Below are 13,170 nucleotides of genomic sequence, written 5' to 3' on the forward strand. Positions count from 1 at the left end.
TTTCTGACATCAACTAAAATAATGGTTGAGGAAGTAATTTCCACGGCCCCTCTCACACTGTTAATCTAAAAATAGCCTACATAGGGCACCTGGTTGGCTCAGTTGGTGGTGTGGGTGACTCTTGATCTTGGGGTTATAAGATTGAGCCCCATGTCGGGTGCAGACAGTACTTAATAAAACCTTCTAAAAAATCACCTGTTTATCACATAAATAAATAAATAGCTATAAATACATATAGTATAGAATATGCCCTCCTTTTTTTCCTCTCTCTATATATGCTTATGTATGTGTGTGTGTGTATAACATTAAATAAAAGGGGGTCCCTTGTATGGCCTACTATGCACTCTCAGTTTCCTATATAAAGAGAGCTGTAGCAGAATTTATCCACAGAATTGCCAGAGAAACTAAATAATAGATACAAACCATTCTGCATATGCCTAGAAGTTAGCTTACTTCTAAGTATTTATAAAACATTTACCACTATTGCCTCATGGGGTAACCCTAAAGAGATGCTGAATTGTACCAAGCAGAATGAGGCCTTCCAGGAAACGAGAATGGTATACGCAAAGCTACGATAGCAGGAAAGCATGGTGTGTGGAATAACATCAATGGCTAGACGGGAGAGGGCAGACTAGGGCAGGGAAATTATTTAAAGAACCAAAATAAAAGATGAGGAGTGCCCAGACTAGAGCAGTGGTAGAGGAGAAGAGATAGCTAAGATGCAGAACTGAGAGGAACTGGTAGATGTTTAGATGGGGCACTGAAGAAAAAGACAGATGGAAATCTTAGGTTTGTGATGGGATTTACATGTTGGTGACAATGAACCACAGAGCCACAAACCTATTTTAGAGGAAAAAGAACAACTGTCCACTTTCAACATATTTAAGGTAACGTAAAGCATCTAGGATCGTCTCCAATACATTAGACACACAGAATTCAGAAATCAACATTTTTTAAGAATATCTAATCAATATAAATATTCATATATGGTTGGTTCTTACAGAATCACCCTGGCAATAACAAAGGGATATTGTATTAATTAGGAGATACAAATAATAGAGTCTTATGAATAACCCAAAAAGTATAGGGTTATTCAAAGTGGAATTAAATAAATTAAAAAACACATTTCCATCACTACCTCAGCTGCTTTGCCATTGTAAAGGCGAAAATGATTACAGGCCTTAAGATTGAGTGCGATGGTGCTATCAGGAATTTGCTGAAGGTAAACTGCCAGAACTTCTTGAGACACATCATAGTAATCCAACTTGTAGTAACATAGGGCCACGTATACATTGAGGGCAAGGTATTCCCTATTAGATAAAGAATTAAGGTTAACAGTTCAAGTCTACTTCATAGTAAGGTTGTCAAACTACAAAGACATCTTTAATGGCTCAAACTGACAGCCAGGTGAGGAGGACATGAACTTGCCTTTTGAATAAAGAAGGCAAGGTATCATCAGTGCAATATTTTTCTTTTGTATTATAGTATGTTGATGTTGTGATTTAAGTAGACAGAGAGATGACAGCTAAAGGAGAAAGGGAAGCATTCAACTCCTACCAGTTCATGTTAAAAAGACCAAACTAACGCATGCTCTAACTGGGCGAAACTGTAAATAAGTATGTACCAGACAAAGGACAGACACACAAAGCAAGCAGACTCAATGACTAGGAAGGGGAATGGGTGGGGTGCAGATAAGCAAAAGGGGAGAAGGCAGGTGGATGAGATATTTTTGGGAAGTGGGAGAGATACCCAGTGGTCAGTGATAAAGTTGGAATGTTAGTTCTTCAGAATGTTTTATTTCTAATTTTGTCGGCAAGTTCCCTGCAACCTAATACAATGTTGAAATGACAAATTTAGACCATGCATTTTCAACAGGGGCCATATCATCCTCAAAGGGGTAAAGATCCTTATGAAGAAGTGGAAAATTGTATTCATTTTAAGTATAAAGCATAGATATACATTCAGTATATACATGGACATACAGTGTATCTGTGGTTTTAAAATTTCACGGGGTGGGGGAAAGACCAAAAAGACTCCTTGGAAGGGTGATAGTGAAATAAAAGTGGAGAAACCCTGATCTAGAGAGTAAGGAGTTCTTAATTGGATCACATTATTAGCTAAACAGATTTGAACACATGGTGATAATAGGTCGAAAGAACACTAGGTCCTCAGCCAAATCAGTTACAGAAAAAGCTAACAAAATGAGATCTGGAGTAGCCATGAAAGGACACAGACCTGTTATCTAGCAGTATTCGCTTATAAATATCAATAGCTTCTTGGTAGTGAGATCGCATATAGTGGATTGAGGCCAAACTGAGTTGATCTTCTGTGATATCCTGAAGATTCTGATGAAAGTTCATCAACTTCTTCTCATCATTAAACTAAAATTGACAGAGGGAAAAAGACATGTAAAGATTCATGAGAGTACAGTTAATCACCACCGACGGTACAGAGATTTTAACTCCCCCTCTTTTAGCCGTTTTGGTCTCTCAGTTCTCCCTATTTTCCTTCAGTTCCTTGTCTTCTCTCCTGTCTCGCCTTCAGAGTAAGAATGAAAACAGCCTCTGGAGGCAAAGCCTTTGAGTCACAGCTAATATTAATTACTTGACCCCCCCTTCCTTTCTATTTTTTCCCCTATGTCTTTTTATCATTCTTATATGCTGTTTTTAAGAGACACATTTTAAAAAATAAAGACACATTAAGGTAGAAAGTTTAAAAGTATGTGAAGAGAGGGGCACTAGGGCATCTCATCTTAAGTATATAAGGAGATATAATAGACAAACACCAAACAAAAGAGAGTGGTGTAGGTATACAAATATAACGAAGCCGACTTTATGTGAAGAGAAATTTTTAGAGATAGAGACATTGCACAATGATGTTTCAGTCCACTGGTGAATAGAACAATTCTAAATTTGTATGTACTTATTGATAGAGTCTGAAAAACATGTAATGCAAAAACTGAAAGAAGCAAACAGAGATGGATAATTACACTATGAAACTTTTAAATGTACTAAGAATAATCATTTTCATATACTGCCTATAGATGATTTGATAAAGTTTCCATAAAATAATTTAGAAATATCAATTAAAAGCTTTAAAAATAATATTTATTTTTAAAAATATTTTTTAAAATAATTTTTAAAATATTTTAATTTAAAATACTTAATTTAATTTCAAATGATTTTAAAAAATATTTATTTATTTAGAGCGAGAGGGAATCTGTGCATGTGTAAAAATGTGTGTGTATACATATGGATATATATATATGTATGTATGTTATATACATGGAATATAGCTCAACCATGAAAAAGAATGAAATCTTGCCATTTGGGACAAAAGGATGGATCTAGAGAGTAAAATGCCAAGTGAAATAAATCAGTTAGAGAAAGTCAAATACCATATGATTTCACTCATATGTGGAATTTTTTTTTCAAAATCTTTTTTTTTTAAGATTTTATTTATTTATTTGACAGAGACACACAGAGATCACAAGTAGGCAGAGAGGCAGGCAGAGAGAAAGGAGGAAGCTGGCAGAGAGCCCGATGGCCTTGATCCCGGGACCGTGGGATTATGACCTGAGCCAAAAGCAGAGGCTTAACCCACTGAGCCACCCAGGCGCCCACTCGTATGTAGAATTTAATAAATAAAACAAATGAGGAGAGAGAGACAGGCAAACCAAGAAACAAACTCTTAATGATGGTACCAGAGGGGAGGTGGGTAGGGGGATGGATTAAATACGTGATAAGGATTCGTAAGTATTAAAAAATTAAAAATAAAGAAATAGACATATACATATATATGTACAATCTGAAAGTCAAATAACTAGGAAACATTAAATTATGATACACGCATACAATGAAATGTTATAAATGCCATTTTAAGACGTCACAGTCTTGGGGCACCTGGGTGGCTCAGTGGGTTAAGCCTCTGCCTTCAGCTCAGGTCATGATCTCACACTCCTGGGATTGAGCCCCGAATTGGGCTCTTTGCTTGGCAGGGAGCGTGCTTCCCCCTCCTCCTCTGCCTGCCTCTCTGCCTGCTTGTGATCGCTTTCTCTGTCAAAAAAATAAATAAAATCTTAAAAAAAAAAAAAAAAGGCACAGTCTTAAAGACTATTTAGTGACTCAGGGATATGCTCATTGTATAAAGGTTAAGTTTAAAAAAAAAAGGCAGAATACAAAAACATATATTTGGTATAAGGCTCATTCTTCAAAACAGAAAAATGAACAAAATATAAATATGTGTATAAAAATAATTATCTTTATTTATTTGAGAGAGAGAGAGCACAAGCAGGGGGAGAGGCAGAAAGAGAAGCAGAGAACTTGACCAGAGAACTTGATATGGGGCTCGATCCCAGGACCCCGGGATCACGACCTGAACTGAAGGCAGATGTTTAACCAATGGAGCTACCCAAGCACCCCTTAAAAATAATTATCTTAAATGGAGATATAAGGGACACCTGGGTGGCTCAGTTGGTTAAGCAGCTGCCTTCGGCTCAGGTCATGATCTCAGGGTCCTGGGATTGAGTCCCACATTGGGCTCCTTGCTCGGCAGGGAGCCTGCTTCTCCCTCTGCCTCTGCCTGTCTCTCTGTTTGCCTGTGCTCGCTCGCTCTCTCTCCCTCTGTCTCGGACAAATAAATAAACAAAATCTTAAAAAAAAAAATAAATGGAGATATAAGATAACAAAAGACTGAAATGCAGTTTCCTTTATTATTTATTTTTTTAATTTAAATTTTAGGTAGTTAACATACAGTGCAATATTGGTTTCTGAAGCAGAATTCAGTGATTCATCACTTACTTAAAACACCCAGTGCTCATCGTAACAAGTGCCCCCTTTAAGGACCATCATCCATCTAGCCCATCCCCCACCCTCCTCCCTCCATCAACCCTGTTTGTTCACTATCGTTAAGAGTTTCTTATGACTTATTTCCCTCTCTCCTTTTTTCCCCTCTTCCCCCTTCCCATATGTTCATCTGTTTTCTTTCTTAAATTCCACATATGAGTGAGATCATATGGTATTTGTCTTTCTCTATTTCACTTAGCATAATAGACTCTAGCTCCATCCATGTCATTGCAAATGGCAAGATTTCACTCTATTTTTATGGCTGAGTTATAGCCCACTGTACATATACACCACATGTTCTTTATCCATGCCTCGTCGATGGACATTTGGGCTCTCTTCATAGTTTGGCTACTCTTGATAATGCTGCTATAAACACTGGGGTGCAAATATTCCTTTGAATCTATATTTTTATATCCTTTGGGTAAATATCTAGTGGTGCAACTGCTGGATCATAGGGTAGTTGTATTTGTATTTTTAAAAAGATTTTATGTATTGATTTGAGAGGGGAGAGCGAGCATGAGTGGGGGAGGGGCTGTGAGAGGGGGAAAAGCAGACTCTCCATTGAGGGAGGAGCCTGACTCTAGGCTCTATCCCAGAACCCTGAGATCATGACCTGAGACAAAGATGCCTAAGCAACTGAGCCACCCAGGTGCCCTTGGGCAGTTCAATTTGTAACATTTTGAGGAACCAGCATGCCATTCTCCAGAGTGGTTGCACCAGTTTGCATTTCCACCAACAGTGCAAGAGAATCCCCCCCCCCTTTTTTTAAAGATTTTATTTATTTATTTGACAGACAGAGATCACAAGTAGGCAGAGAGGCAGGCAGAGAGAGAGAGAGAGGAGGAAGTGGGCTCCCTGCTAAGCAGAGAGCCTGATGCAGGGCTCGATCCCAGGATCCTGGGATCATGACCTGAGCCAAAGGCAGAGGCTCCAACCCACTGAGCCACCCAGGCGCCCCGAGAATTCCCCTTTCTTTGCATCCTCACCAACCCCTGTTGCTTCTTATGTTGTTAATTTTAGCCATCCTGACATGTGAGATGGTATCTCATCATGGTTTTTTTTTTTTTTTTAATATTTTATTTACTTATTTGACAGAGAGAGATCACAAGCAGGCAGAGAGGCAGGCAGAGGGAGAGGAGGAAGCAGGCTCCCCGATGAGCAGAGAGCCCGATGCGGGGCTCGATCCCAGGACTCTGAGATCATGACCTGAGGTGAAGGCAGCGGCTTAACCCACTGAGCCACCCAGGCGCCCCTCATCATGGTTTTGATATATATTTCCTTGATGATGAGTGATACTGAGCATCTTTTCATGTGTCTGTTAGCCATTTGGGTATCTTTTCTGGAAAGTGTCTACTCATGTCTTCTGCCCATTTCTCAATTGGGTTGTTTTTTTGGGTATGGAGTTCGATTAAGCTCTTTGTAGATTTTGCAAATATTTTCTCCCATACTGTAGGCTGCCTTTTAGTTTCGTTGACTGTTTTCTTTGCTGTAGAAACTTTTTTATCTTGATGAAGTCCCAATAGTTCACTTTGGCTTTTGTTTTCCTTGCTTCAGGAGAGGAATCTAGCAAGAAGTTGCTATGGCTGAGGTAAAAAAGGTTGCTGCCTATATTCTCAAGGATCACGATGGTTTCCTGTCTCACATTAAGGTCTTTCTTTCTTTCTTTTTTTTTTTTTTAAGATTTTATTTATTTACTTGAGAGAGAGCATGAACGAGGAGAAGGTCAGAGAGAGAAGCAGACTCCCCATGGAGCTGGGAGCCCAATGCGGGACTCGATCCCGGGACTCCAGGATCATGACCTGAGCCGAAGGCAGTCGTCCAACCAACTGAGCCACCCAGGCGTCCCTCACATTAAGGTCTTTCACCCATTTTGAATTTATTTTTGTGTATGATGTAAGAAAGTGGTCTAGTTTCATTCTTCTGCATGATGCTGTCCAGTTTTCCCAACACCATTTGAAGAGAATGATTTTTTTCCATTGGATCTTCTTTCCTGCTTTGTCAAATATTAGTTGACCATACAATTATGGGTCCATTTCTGGGTTCTCTATTCTGTTCCACTGATCTGTGTGTCTGTTTTTGTTCCCATACCATACTGTCTTGATCACCATAGCTTTGCAATAAAGCTTGAAATCTGGAATCATGATGCCTTCAAGTTTGTTCTTCTTTTTCAGAATTGCTTTGGCTATTCAGGGTGTTTTGTGGCTCCATACAGATTTTAGGACTATTTGTTCTAGCTCTGTGAAAAATGCTGGTGGTGTTTTGATGGGGATTACATCAAATGTGTAGATGACTTTGGGTAGTACAGACACTTTAACAATGTTTGTTCTTCCAATCCATGAGCATAGAATGCTCTTCCACTTCTTTGTGCCCTCTTCAATTTCTTTCGTAAATGCTCTATAGTTTCCAGAGTACAGATGTTTTATTTCTTTAGTTAGATTTACTCCTAGGTATCTTATTGTTTTTGACATAATTGCAAATGGGATTGATTCCTTAATTTCTTTGGTGTATAGAAATGCCAACAGATTTTTGCACATTGACTTTATATCTTATGATTTTGCTGAACTCATGTATCAGTTCTAGCAATTGTTTGGCAGAGTCTTTCAGGTTTTCTTTTATGTAGAGTATCATGTCATCTGCAAATAGTGAAAGTTTCTCTTCTCCCTTGCCAATGTGGATGTCTTTTATTCTTTTTGTTGTCTAACTGCTGAGGCTAAGACTTCCAGTACCATGTTAATTAGTAATGGTAAGAGTGGACATCCTTGTCTTCTTACTGACCATAGAGGAAAGGGTCTCAATTTTTCCTTACTGAGGATAGTATTAGCTGTGGGTCTTTTGTATATGGCCTTTATGATGTTGAGGTATGTTCTATCTATTCCTACTTTGTTAAGTTTTTTTTTTAATCAATAAAGGATGCTATATTTTGTCAAATGCTTTTTTTGTATCTATTGACAGGATCATATGGTTTTTATCCTTTTATTAATAAATCGTATCACATTGATTGATTTACAAATTCCACCCTTGTAGCCCAGGAATAAATCCCACTGGATGGTGGTGAATAATTCTTTTAATGTAGTATTGAATTCAATTTATTAGTATTTTATTGAGAATTTTTGCATTTATGTTCATTAGGGATATTGGCCTGTAATTCTCCTTTTTAGTGGGTATAGATTTTATTTTCTCTTTCAACTTTTGCTTACTTATATTTTATTTAATAGAATTAATGTGTAACTTCTATAATATGGAAAATTATTTTTAAGAAACCATTTTATAAGCCGGGGTGCCTGATTGGTTCAGAAGGTACAGAATGTGACTCTTGATCTTGAGATCATGAGTTCAAGCCCCATTGAGTGTAGAGCTTACTATAAAAAAAGAAAAGAAAATTTGGGGTGCCTTGCTGGCTCAGTTGGAAGAACCTGTGACTCTTGATCACAGGGTTGTGAGTTCGAGTCTCCTGTTGGGTACAGAGATTTACTTAAATGAATAAACAAAAACTTAAAAAGGGGGTACCTGAGTGGCTCAGTCAGTTAAGCATGTGACTCTTGATTTCAGCTCAGGTCATGACCTTAGGGTTGTGAGATCGAGCCCTGCATCAGGCTCCACACCAGATATGGAACCTGCTCGAGATGCTCTCTCTCACTCCCCCACCCTACGCTAGTGTGTTCTCTCTCTTAAAAACAAAACAAAACAAAACTTGCTGCTATAAGGCAATTCTGAAAAGTGTGTGTTTCTAGGAGTTAAGGTGTCTTAGAGTCTGCTTCCAAGAGACAATAGGATCATTGAAACAAACTAATCTGAAATGACTACTACTTAAAAAAAACCTAAAATCTAACATCTCTTATTAGTAAAGAACACTCAGAAAAGAAAATCCTATAAAGTCAATACCTATATTCTACTTGTTCTAGAAATACTATTAATAAGCATTTCTAGTTCATTATCTTTCACCATTGTTCTTAATAAGAAGTATGAAAAAATATTTTAAAACAAAAAATGTGATATGAGAACATAAATACCTTATGAGCCAAGTGGAAAAGGAGGCGGTTTTGAAGTCGGCTTTTTGGAGCTGTAAAAAAGACGTTCAAGCTGCTTATTAATTGTCTAAGGCACTTAGTCCTTTACAAGAATAATATGAGACTCAGATAATGTTCCCAAATCCTTATCTATGTGACCCTGATATGTCCCGACTATAATATATATTATTTTCATCTGGTCTCTACCTGCAGAAGCAGCAACTGCATCAGGAACCAGAAAAAAAAAGTTCGCTCCTTCCCCAGCACTTGTTCTACTAGCTTCTATCATGGTGACCCACAGCACAGGACGCCACACACACAGTTCTGGTAGCGGCCCACCACCATGCTACTCACACACTGACCAAACACTGAAAATAAAGTTATATTTATCCCAATTCATGTAGAAATCCCTGTCATTAGCTATTCTTCCAAGTATTCTTTGTCAATTCCTTCTGAAATCTCCTTTTCTACAGTTATACAGCCATATTTCCTTAGATACTAGCTCAATCTCTACTCCACAGATCTTCGAGCATGATCATCGGCCACAGTTAAACACTCAACCAGGTGAAAAGGTTAACACTTCAAGTTACAAATCCCGTTTGCACTGCTGAAGAATTTTCTGGATGCCTAACCTTACATTTTTTTAAAGATTTTATTTATTGATTGATTTATTTGAGGGACAGAGATCACAAGCAGGCAGAGAGGCAGGCAGAGAGAAAGGAGGAAGCAGCCCCCCTTCCCCTTCCCGCGCTGAGCAGAGAGCCCAACATGGGGCTTGATCCCAGGACCCTGGGATCATGACCTGAGCAGAAGGCAGAGGCTTTAACCCACTGAGCCACCCAGGCGCCCCCATTTATTTATTTATTTTTTCTTACAGAAAAAACTCATACTTCAAAGCATAAAAAAGAAAAAAAAATTATATGGCAAGATAGGTAGCTACCGTGATCACTTTCTGTGTGTCTGACAATGTTATAGGCACAGACACAGTCTAGAAACATAAGAAAAATAAGTAACTTACAGGCCTATATAACTACATTAAGAAAAACTGTATCAGAACACGGACACAGTTTGGGTACAAATCAAGAAAGGGTCCAAGTTTCATGTGATCCCTGAATTTGAACTGGAATAGTTCCTAAATATGTATGAATCTGTTAATTCTCTAAGAATTCTATCCTGGAATATATTCTTCACTAACAAATTTCCTAACAAACAGTCCCTTGCCAGTTTCTCTACATTTCTGTGAATTTAATTTGATGCACACTCTCATTATTCTTAATCCTTCCTCCCCTGTTTCTCTTTGCCCTGTTCTTATTTGCAAGTTGATGTCCAGTTCTTAGACAGCTGTCAGGACAAGAAAAGCAAACGACAACTAGTCTGGATTTTTCAAGCCGAAATTACTTGGTTTCTCATTCAGAAGCAGGGAAAACAGCTATAACATCCACATCCCTAGGGCTTAGACAGCTACCTCCAACTCCTACAACAGCATGAATATCCTACACCATGAGGGGGCCTAAGAAAGAGAACTTGCTCTTTTGCTTCTTTCATTCTGCTTATCTGCTGTAGCTTCTGGGAAGGCGGGGTGGGGACAGAAAGCAGCACAGAGATTAACACTCTCTTTAAATGTAAAATCGCTCAGATTCAATGTTCTTTGAAGATTAAATCTATTTTTTAGTTTTTTTTTTTTTTAAGATTTTATTTATTTATTTGACAGAGAGATCACAAATAGGCAGAGAGACTGACAGAGAGAGAGATGAGGAGAAGCAGGCTCCCTGCTGAGCAGAGAGCCCTATGCAGGACTCGATCCCAGGCCCCTGGGATCATGACCTGAGCTGAAGGTAGAGGCTCAACCCACTGAGCCACCCAGGCGCCCCTATTTTTTAGTTTTTTAAAAAATTTTATTTTAAAGTAATTTCTACACCCAACATGGGGCTTGAACTTACAAACCCCAAGATCAAAAGTCACACGCTCTACCGAGTGAGCCAGCCAGGTGTCCCTATTTTCTAGTTTTCTAATTATACTGGTTTTTCCTCAGTAAAAAAAAGGAATTAAATATGTTTTAAAATCTCCGAAATAACTCATACCATTAGTGACAAATCCTGGATATTAAAGGGGCCATTTTACCTTTAAATCCAGCGGCTTCAGCTTGTTTATACATTCCAAGAAAAAAGTAGGTACAGGCTAGGTTCACCCAGACTTCAGGATTGCAATTTTCCTCTTTGGTCGCATTTTCATATTCCTGAAATATATATTAAGCAGGGATCTCACTTCCGCAGTAAAGCAATCAAGGACCCATTCCTCTATAATGGAACAGAATTTCTTACCGAGATTGGGCAACTTCACATTTAGGGAATCCTGTAAGCTCCACTATCCTGTACCTTTAAGGTTAAATACTAAAGTTACAAATCAATTCTACCCATGGTGGGTGGGGGAGTGGGGCTGTTGTCCACAAAACCTTTTTTTTTTTTTCTTAAGATTTACTTATTTATTTGAGAAAGAGAGAGAGAGAGCGCGCGCGCAATGCACACCCAGGGGGAAGGGCAAAAGGAGAAGAGAATCAAGCAGACAGCAAGCTGAGTGCAGACTTGGACGCTGGGCTCGATCTCACAACCCTGAGATCATGACCTGAAACACAGCCTGACCCTTAACTGACTGCGCCACCCAGGCACCTGTTTTCCACGCTGAACTTGTTCCCGCCCCCTCCTTTTAACAGTGATATGGGCTAATAAACTGCAGAAATGAAAAGTAACTGAAATATTTTATTTTTGCTAACTTAAAGAGATAAACAAGGGGTGCCTGAGTGGCTCAGTCAGTTAAACCTCCATTTTTGGTTTTGGGATGGAGCCCCGCATCTGTCTTTGAGCTCAGTATGGAGCCTGCTTAGGATTCTCTCTCCTTCTCCCTCTCCACCCCATCCCCTCAAATAAATAAATAAAATCTTAAAAAAAAAAAAAAAAAAAAGAGGGATGCCTGGGTGGCTCAGTCGTTAAGCGTCTGCCTTGGGCTGGGGTCATGACCCCAGGATCCTAGGATGGAGCCCCAGGTTGGGCTCCCGGCTCACAGGGAGTTTGCTTCCTTCTCCCTCTCCTCCCTGTTGGTGCTCTCTCTCGCTATTTCTCTCTCTCTCAGATCAATAAACAAAATCTTTACTTCTTTTTTTTTTTTAAGATTTTATTTATTTATCAGAGAGAGAGAGGGGGAGAGAGTGAGCACAGGCAGACAGAATGGCAGGCAGAGGCAGAGGGAGAAGCAGGCTCCCTGCCGAGCAAGGAGCCTGATGTGGGACTCAATCCCAGGACCCTGGGATCATGACCTGAGCCGAAGGCAGCTGCTTAACCAACTGAGCCACCCAGGCGTCCCACAAAATCTTTACTTCTTAAAGTTTTTAAAATATTTTATTTATTTATTTGACAAAGAGAGTGAGGGTGCAGGTAGAGGAAGAGGGAGAAGCAGGCTCCCTATGGAGCCAGGAGTCCCATGCGGGGCTCCATCCCAAGACCCTGGGACCATGACCTGAGCTGAAGGCAGACGCTTAAGTGACTGAGCCACCCAGGCACCCCATAAACAAAATCTTTAAAATCTTTAAAATCTTTAAAAAATTTTTTTTTAATTAAAGAAAAAAAGGAAAGCAGGATACCTCACAAGAAATGCAGAGGTTCAGTTAACTTAAAATCTAATAACCTTAATATACTACAAATATCACTTCATTCTAATTGTTTTCTGGCTTTATTTATTTGGCTTTACATTTTAAAAAGACATTTTCTTCCTGCCAAGAACACCTTCTGAGATTCCCTTTGTCAACTATGTTTTCCATATACTCTTATTATTTACCAGTCCATACCAAATAGCTTTGTTTCTTTTTCTTACTACATTGGGGCTCTCTCCTCTATATCTTTCACAAATTCTACCAGCTTCTATTCTGTCCTCACATCTTCTCTTTGCCCTCACAGATTTTGCTGTTTTTGCTCTTCGTCATACCTCCTCATTACGTGATCTTAGACACTTTCATTTTGGTTATGCATGCTCTATAAATATCCTTGGATTACAGTTGGGGGTAAGGATACGTGGAAATGTTTAAACAACTTCATCCATGCTTTAAAAACTGCTGGACAAAAGGGAACTATAATTTTTTTTTTTTAAAGATTTTATTTATTTATTTGACAGAGAGAAATCACAAGTAGATGGAGAGGCAGGCAGAGAGAGAGGGAAGCAGGCTCCCTGCTGAGCAGAGAGCCCGATGCGGGACTCGATCCCAGGACCCTGAGATCATGACCTGAGCCGAAGGCAGCGGCTTAACCCACTGGGTGGCTCAGTGGGTTAAG

The 13,170-nt window shown here is 39.2% G+C and overlaps 1 protein-coding gene across 3 annotated transcripts in view; it reads right to left on the reverse strand.

Moving 5' to 3' along the window:
• IFT56 (intraflagellar transport 56) overlaps positions 1-13,170 on the reverse strand; it is a 44,866-nt gene that overhangs the window by 25,975 nt on the left and 5,721 nt on the right. For 2 of the 3 annotated variants that reach the window (XM_059396314.1, XM_059396313.1), the window contains 4 exons: positions 10,973-11,087; positions 8,855-8,904; positions 2,236-2,381; positions 1,139-1,310 (listed from right to left, as the gene is read on the reverse strand). In XM_059396314.1, coding sequence (XP_059252297.1) covers positions 1,139-1,310; positions 2,236-2,381; positions 8,855-8,904; positions 10,973-11,087 — 483 coding nt within the window. Of the gene's footprint in view, positions 1-1,138; positions 1,311-2,235; positions 2,382-8,854; positions 8,905-10,972; positions 11,088-13,170 lie in introns of those variants that run through there. The other variant, XM_059396315.1, reaches the window with a different exon arrangement.

This window comes from Mustela nigripes, chromosome 4 (genome assembly GCF_022355385.1).
Source record: "Mustela nigripes isolate SB6536 chromosome 4, MUSNIG.SB6536, whole genome shotgun sequence".
Classification (NCBI taxonomy): domain Eukaryota; kingdom Metazoa; phylum Chordata; class Mammalia; order Carnivora; family Mustelidae; genus Mustela; species Mustela nigripes.